This window comes from Culex quinquefasciatus, chromosome 2, assembly GCF_015732765.1.
Source record: "Culex quinquefasciatus strain JHB chromosome 2, VPISU_Cqui_1.0_pri_paternal, whole genome shotgun sequence".
In the NCBI taxonomy this organism is placed as follows: Eukaryota; Metazoa; Arthropoda; class Insecta; order Diptera; family Culicidae; genus Culex; species Culex quinquefasciatus.
This window is the reverse complement of record NC_051862.1, coordinates 49,807,409-49,816,055: the sequence shown is the minus strand read 5'-3', so window position 1 is coordinate 49,816,055 and position 8,647 is coordinate 49,807,409. Positions and strand designations below refer to the sequence as shown.

General features: G+C 48.7%; 1 protein-coding gene across 1 annotated transcript; it reads right to left on the bottom strand.

The window, feature by feature from the left end:
• Window positions 1-6,050: 6,050 nt before the first annotated feature.
• Window positions 6,051-6,914, bottom strand: LOC6040396 (general odorant-binding protein 45). Its single transcript, XM_001849743.2, has one exon. It carries the CDS (start codon window positions 6,912-6,914, stop codon window positions 6,051-6,053), a length of 864 nt encoding a protein of 287 aa, XP_001849795.2.
• Between the last annotated feature and the right edge of the window lie 1,733 nt (window positions 6,915-8,647).

Below are 8,647 nucleotides of genomic sequence, written 5' to 3'. Positions count from 1 at the left end.
TTGGACAATTTTCTATAAAATGCAACCTGTAGAAAGTCTTTTGCTCAAATAGTTGCAAAGTTATGATTAAAAGAAAAAAAAGTTTTTTAGAAAATCGCCAAAAAAGAGGGCGGTGCCAAAAATAGAGGGATGGTCCAATCAGCACCAAACTTGGGATTTCTGTTAACTATCGATATATAAACGTTCCCTCCAAGTTTGGTCCAAATCGGTGAAGGTCGAGTCCAAAAGTGTACTCAGTTGACCTGGAATGACCCATATTTTGTTTGTTTGAAATAAGAGAAAAAAAAAATGGTTAAGATTTGCTTCATAGTGTTTATTCTGTTATAGTGTAGTGTAGTGTAACTTTTTTCAGCAAACTACTTCCCGATCGGTGGGAACAAGGTTGGCAACAATGTAAAAGAAGTTGGCGCAGGAGTTGTTGCAGGTAACAGCGTTGGCAGCGCTGTTGGAATAGTCGCAACTGTTGTGGGGAGAGCAGTTGGAAGAGCTGTTGGAAGAGCTGTAGGGAGAAGTGTGGGAAGGGCTGTAGGGAGAAGTGTGGGAAGGGCTGTTGGAAGTGCTGTTGGACGTGCTGTGGGAAGAAGTGTAGGTAGAGCCGTTGGAAGTGCTGTAGGAATTGATGGTAGAAGTGTAGAAAGAATTGTAGGAAGAAGTGTAGGGAGGGTCGGTATTGTCACTGACGGAGGGGTTATCGTTGGTAATGTTGGAATTAATGTCGGAAGCGTTGGTAACGTAAGATTAGGAAAAAGTGTAGGAAGCGTTGGTAGCGATAGATTGGGAATCAGCGTTGGTAGCGAGATTCCTGGAATTGTAGGCAGTGGAATAGATGGTAGCAAATCAAGTGCATCTGATGGCACCACTACAATTATCGTCCCAAGAAAGATATTCTTCACAGCAATCTCCCCGTTGACGCATTCATCAGCTATTCGGTATGCCAAGCTGCAATGGTCGAGATATTGTTCCTTCAGGCTCCTAACACAACTTCGAGCTTTGATGCGAAATTCTTCATCGTTGTAGTTGCCTTCGCACTGCAGCGACATCCGCTCCATATCCGGTCCTTCGTCATCCGTATAGTGTCCTTCGCGAAGCATGAAACACCTCAGCAAACACTTCGCATCATGATAGTACTCAATTCCATGCTTCACAAACAGAGCCAATCTTTCAACGGGAACCCCAAGCATTGCAACGCACTCCTTCAAAATCCGACGATGCTGCAGGTCAGTAAACGGAACAAACTTGGCAGTTTCCCCGTCCAGCTGACCGTACTGGTCACCGTAACACTGGACGGTGCAATCCGCTCGACGACAGCTATCTTCAACCGGAATCGTCGCCGTCACCTCGCCCAAACATTGCTCCGTCAGGTCGTAGTACTCGCCATCGTCCGCTGCCGGCTGGTAAAACCTATCGATGGTCTCGGCTGGAAAGCCCACCGAGTCGTTCCAGTAGCGCGTGACCAACCCGCGACAACGGGTCGAGCACTCGCCTCGACCAGCGGTCCCATCTCGAAGGTGCACACTACACTCGCGTCTAGCTTGGCGGACACTTTTGAAGACGGCTTCGTGGTGTCCGACGCTGACGGCTACATCGATGGTGAAGGTCAAGATCACTGCTGCCGGAAGTAGTTTCATTGGTTGAAGGATTTGAACTAAATTATACGCTTGTTAGTTCGTTGTTTTATACATTTCGTCGGAATGATCAGAACGCACCTTTCTTGAGCGAAGGAGCACGTCCTGGTGATTCTACGCACTTTTTCTGAGCTTTCGGATATCTGAGTGAAAAAATAACAAATAATTGCATGGATTTTTGTTGCACTCCGTCTACCCTATGAAAGGCCGTGGGAAAACAGATGGAATGTCCACCGTGATCTTTGGAGGGAAGATAACCGTAGTGGTGGGGCTGGACGTCAAATTGGTTGAAAGAGAAGTGGACACCCCGGCGAAGATCTGAAGCAGCTCAACGTCACCGTTGACGCACTCGTCAGCTATCCGGTAGGCAAGCTCGCACTTGTTGATACACTGCCCTTGCAGCTTTCGAACACATCGCGATGCCTGCTGGCGGAACTCCTCGCCGGCGTAGTTTCCCTCGCACTGTGCGGACATCCGGTGTAGATCCGGTCCGGCAGCGTCCGTGTAGAGACCCTCGCGCAGCAGGAAGCATCGCAGCGCGCACTTGGCCTCCGCATACTTCGCAATACCGTGCGTTACATAGCCAACAAGAATGCTATCGGGAATTCTTAGGATATCGAGGCATTCTTGGAGGATTTGTTGATGCTGAAGATCGGTAAAGGGTACAAACGCTGGGATCTCTGCCTCCAGATTGCCGTAATGCTGATTGTAGCACGAGATTGATGCGTCCGCTCGTCGGCAAACTTCCATCAGAGGAACCTTCTTGCGGACATCACTCAAACAACACTCCGTTCGTTCGTGATACTCAAGATTGTGAACGCTTGGCCGGTAGAACCGGTTGATGGTCGCCGACGGAACTCCTAGCGAATCGTTCCAGTAGCGAGTGAGCAGACCTCGGCACCGTTTACGGCAGTCTCCTCCGTCACATGTTCTGTCTCCCAGATAGATCCCACACTCGTGATCCGTTGCAAGGACACTCTTGAACACGGCGTTGTGATGGTGACAGTCGCCGTGTACGTACACCCTACTAGTAGAAGCTTCATAACTAATGCTTTTTTAACTAACTATTGCGACTCTTTTTATATTTAGAACAAAAACTAAACAAACCGATTTTGCAAACCAAAAAGCACGTTCTGACATTGTTTTTATTGAGTATGAAGTACGTATAGCACAATGCAGTTCATAAGGTGCATGTCATTTGAAAGTCTGACTATGTTTAAAACAATCAACAATCTCAACAAATAAACTATTCTAATCAACAATCAATCTATCCAAAGGATGGCCCGTTGACGTTAACGTTCAAAGAAGGGCTGACGTTCAATTTCGTTGTTAGTTTCGTAGATATCCCAGCAAAAACCACAATCACAGCGATATCCCCGTTGACGCACTCCTCAGCTATCCGGTACGCCAGCTCACACTTGTCCAGACACTGCCCTCGTAGATCTCCGATGCACCGACTCGCCTTCTCTCGGATCTGCCCCTCAGAGTAGTTCCCCTCGCACTGCACGGACATCCGGTGCAGATCCGGTCCGGCAGCGTCCGAGTAGAGTCCTTCCCGTAGCATGAAACACCGCAGCAGACACTGTGCCTCCGGGTAGTTGGCGATCCCGTGCTTCACATAGCCTGCAAGGGTGCTCGCGGGAATTCTGAGGATATCGATGCACTCCTGAAGGATCTGCTCGTGCTGAAGCTCGGTGAAGGGTACAAATTCTGGAACATTTGTTTGCAGATGTCCGTAGTGCTGATTGTAGCACGAGATCGAGGCGTTAGCACGGTGGCAGACATCACTCATAGGCACTTTGATATCAGTCAAGCAACACTGCGTCCGCTGGTAATACTCGTGATCGTGAACACTTGGCTGGTAAAATCTGTTGATGGTCACCGCCGGTGATCCGACGGTATCGTTCCAGTATCGTGCGAGAAGACCTCGGCAGCGTAAGCTGCACTCCCCTGTGGTACAGACTCCATGCTGCTGATAGACCGTGCACTCGTGATCCGTCTTGTGAACACTCTTGAAGATTGCATTGTGATGTCGACAATCACCGCGAGCTACGTCGAGTTTGAAAAAAGTGTAATACGTAAAAACTAGTATCAAGAGCTTCATTTTGGAAGTGACTGCACCTACAATTGATGTGTTCTTTAATAAAGGTTCAAAAAAGCTTTGTTTTTACTCACAAGTCACGTCTCAATCGTTTATTTTTTACCATAATGCATTTTATTTTCAAACTTGAACGATAATGCTTTATCCCAGAGCAGGGCGTGGTGGAAAAACAGAAGGACCACTCACAGTCACCTTTGGGGGTAGAACCAGTGTGTTCGAAGGGCTTACGGTAACACTGTTTGAGGTTGTATTGGACGCTCCAAGGAAGACCGACAGCAAGGCGATTTCTCCGTTGACACACTCGTCAGAGATCCGGAACGCCAGCTCGCACTTGTCGATGCACTGTTCTTGAAGATTCCTAATGCATTTGGAGGCCTTTTTGCGGAACTCCTCGTCCGAGTAGTTACCCTCGCACTGTACGGACATCCGGTGCAGGTCCGGTCCGCCAGCATCGGTGTAGTGTCCTTCCCGGATCAGGAAGCACCGTAGCAGACACTTTGCTTCCGGGTAGAGTTTTATCCCGTGCTTCACATAGCCAACAAGCACGCTCTCCGGAATCTGATGTATGTCAATGCAATCCTGCAGGATCTGCTGATGCTGTAGGTCGGTAAATGGAACGAATGTTGGGGTGTCAGCCTGTAATTGCCCATAATTCCTATGGTAACAATCGGTTGAAGCTTCCGCTCGGCGGCAGACGTCTTCCAGGGGGACCTTTTCTTTGACTCCACCCAAGCAGCACTCCGTCCGCTCGTAGTACTCATAATCGTGAGCACTTGGCAGATAGAATCGGTTGATGATCGCCGACGGAACCCCAACCGTATCGTTCCAGTAGCGAGTCAGCAGACCTCGACATCGCAAACTACAGTCCGCGCTATGGCAGGTTCCCCCTCGTAGATAGAGGCTGCACTCATGATCCGCCCCATGTATACTCTTGAACACGGCGTTGTGATGGCTACAGTCTCCAAAAACTGCAGACAGCGCTGCCAAGTACGTAAGCAGTAACTTCATCACTACTTTTTTTGCCGAACTGGCTCTGCTACGTTCATGACTTGTTATATAAAGAACAAAAAATGGCAAAATGAAGGTTTCGGAGCAAAAAAGCACGTTCTGAATGCATTTTATTTTAGATTGTTTATTTATTTATAAACTTGTCCAAAAATGATAACCACTGACTTCCCAAAACGTTCAGAACAAGCACTGTTTGACGATCTACCCTGCAGCAGGACGAGGTGCAAAAACTGAACCCGCCTCTACATTAACCGTTGGAGGCAGGATAACCGTCCGCGACGGGCTCACAGTAATACTATTGGAAGTTGATTTTGACGCTCCAACAAACACCGACAACAACTGGACTTCCCCTGTGACACACTCGTCACAAATACGAAAAGCCAGCTCACATTTGTCCAAGCATTGCTGCTGCAGCTTCCCCACGCATTTGCTCGCCTTCTTGCGGAACTGCTCGTCGGAGTAGTTACCCTCGCACTGCACGGACATCCGGTACAGGTCTGGTCCGCCAGCGTCCGTGTAGAGTCCTTCGCGGATCAGGAAGCACCGCAGCAGACACTGTGCCTCCGGGTAGTGCTCAATTCCATGCTTCAGATAGCCAGCAATGATGGTGTGGGGAATCCGGAGAACGTCGATGCACTCCCGCAAGATCTGCTGATGCTGCAGGTCGGTGAACGGTACAAACTTGGGAGATTTCACCCTGAAGTGGCCGTAATGCTGGTTGAAGCAACCGATCGTGGCGTCCGCTCGGCGGCAGACAGCCCTCTGGGGCACGCGCGCGATGACCTCCCTCAAACAGCACCCGGTTCGCTCGGAATACCCAAGATCTAGGACACTTGGCCGGTAGAACCGGTTGATGGTCGCGGAAGGGACTCCCACGGAGTCGTTCCAGTAGCGGGTCAGCAGACCACGGCATCGGACCGTGCAGTCTTCACCGTCGCAAGTGGTTTGTTCCCGTAGATAGATGCTGCACTCGTGATCCGTTGCAAGGACACTCTTGAAGATGGCGTTGTGGTGGCGGCAGTCTGCTCTGATACAGCCGAAGATTGCGGCGAATGCAAAAACTGCTAGTATTAATTTCATTTTGACGGTAAACTGAAGTTGGTTAGGATTGACCTCTTCTTTTATAGTGAGCAAATAATCGAAGCCAAGAAGTTTGCAGCAAAAAAGCACGTCCTGGTTGCATTCTATGCAGCTGTGCAGTTCACGTGGCTTTTGTTGACTGTCTCAAATTGAAGATTCCAGGATTTTTGGAGGTACCAGACAAACAAAACCACTCAATATTTAGAAACAATTTATTTCAGTATAACCAAACTGCTTCAAACAGCTGGTGTTGTCAGCCACAAAGGTAGATTCTGGAACAGCGGCAGTCTTTGAAGCAGTGACAACCTCTGCAGCAGTGGTGGTCCCCGTGTGAACCCTCGAAAAGCAGAATTGAACTGTAAGTTACCCGTAACGTTCAAAAATATCGGCAACAGCGCAACCTCTCCGTTGACACAATCGTTCGCCACTCGGTAGGCCAACTCGCACCGATCAAGCTGCTGCGCCTGTAGATTCCAAACACACTCCATTGCCCGCCTCCGGAACGCCTCATCACCGTACCGTCCGCCGCACTGCACGGACATCCGCTCTATATCCGGTCCACCAGCATCCGAGTAGAGATCTTCCCGTATCAAAAAGCACCGGAACAAACACTTGAACTCCCGGCAGTGCTCGATCCCAACCGACGTCGTCAACCCAAGAATCGCCTCGCATTCCCGAACCACCCGCTTGTGCTGAAGCTCCGTAAACGGGATGAACCGCACCCCATATCGGTCCACCCTGCCGTACTGATCCTCGTAGCAGCTGACGCTGCAGTTTGCCCTCCGGCAAGCGTCCTCCGCCGGAATCACTGCGGAAATTTCCCCCAGACATTGCTCCGTTCGCTCGTAATAGCCACAGTCTTCTGGGTCCGGTCGATAGAACCGGTTGATCGTTGCGGCCGGACGCCCAACGGTGTCTTTCCAAAAGCGGGCCACCAAGCCGCGACACCGCACGGTGCAGTCTCCCTTGCCGCAGGTTCCGTCCCGGAGGTAGAGAACGCATTCGCGGTCCACCGAGTGGACACTTTTGAAGATGGCGTTGTGAGCTTCGACGCTTAGGGCGAGCAAGCTTCCGGTTAGGATTGTTAGAAGGGGTTGCATTGTGAAGACCTTTGTGCGGGTGGTACTGAATGGAATGATCAACTGTATCAGCTTAAGTAGTGTCGAGTTGGTTTGGGTGATTCGACAGTTGACACGTCGTTCGCATGAATCTGAACTTTTTTGCACAGTTCTGGCTCATGATCACGCAATCAGGTGGGAGACAGTCGTAATGATCACCAACGATCGTGATGTTATGCGTTGATGGGCAGTTGACGCAACTTTTTATTATGCTTTAGTTCATAGCTTTGCGGAGATGACCTAAAGTAAAATAAGCTCACTAATTAGGTGTAGATATGAGGTATAAACTGAAGGTAGTCGTTAGATGACCTTGATCAAGCTCCTTAATAAAGTGTAGTTCAAATTCAAGGTCTTATTATACCTTTACGGTAGTAAAACATTCTTGAAAGTTTAACACAGTCGACTCTCTGGTCGTCAATATCCATCGAGGAAGATAAGCTTCAGATTACTGAACGATGCAAAAAGAAGACTCGATTGGAAATATTTATTCCGGACACCAAAAAAAAAAAAAAAAAAAAAACAATCAAAAGTCAAAACAACCTTCACCCATATTGACAAATATCGAGGAAGGAAGAGAATAGAAGTATGCAGGGACTGAAGAAATCATCGGTAGATGGGGCAATATTGAGATCGAGAAGAACGACATCCAGAGAGTCGACCTTCACAGAATTTTGAACCACGTTACCTTGCTAGATCTTGAAACATTTATTGACCTCTCGATATAACTTATTGTTCAAGATTTCATGATATGTACCTGGACTATCACAGGATTGAAGCCAATACCAGGTGAATTACTGACCTGGTCATTTTAGACCAACCTGTTATACAACGCAATCCAGGATAGCCGCCAAAACGAGGTCAACTGCGGCAGCTGCTCACCAGTTCATGAAGTCGTTAGCCTTAATCAACCTTAATCAACGATTCCAAATCTCAAATCTACGACTTTGATTCAAACCACGCGCCGTAGCCACGGGGGTTCCTCCCCGTTGGTAAACAACACGAACCACGAAGTGCGGATCACGTCTGATCATCAACGGGGTTGGGGGTTTTGGGAATCAAACGATCGCGGAGAGCCTCGCGGTGCACTGCCTATGTAGCACACGTGCCGAACAGCTACTCACAGGTCGTTGAAAGTGGATATAGCAGTGTTCCCTCAGAAATCACCTGAGTTTCTACTAGTCCGACCCGGCGGACTCTCTCTCGACCAAAACATCAACCAAGATACAACTGTTATTCGGCAGCTCTCTTACTCAATCCCGCGGGTGGGAAGAAAGCTGGCCAAGGTCTCAAGGCTGCGCGCGCGGCCCTTTCTCCGCCACGTGATTCAACACACGCGTTTTGCGAAAACCACTCAAGCGTGGTCCCCACCGGCTAGCAAATGTCTTATTTATTTTTATTTGATTGTTGCCAGGCCGCAGTTGGTTTGTTGTTTTCTCTGTTTTTTTTTTTGTTTTTGAGGGGTTTCCCTGCTTGAGAATGACGGAATCGTTGCGGTTCTGCGTGGCTAAAGTTGGGATTGTTATCTAACCAGAGGTGGAAACAAAACGAAGATCATCATGTTGAGTTGAGGTGGTTGACTCACAGGTCATCGTTTTGCTTGCTTGATTAATACGTGTTTGGCCTAGGTTCGGCGAAGGATTCCTTTCTATCGTTCATGGGCGATAGTCGAAAATGAAAACACCGAAGCTATCAACGCTAAACGTGCCGCAGGGACT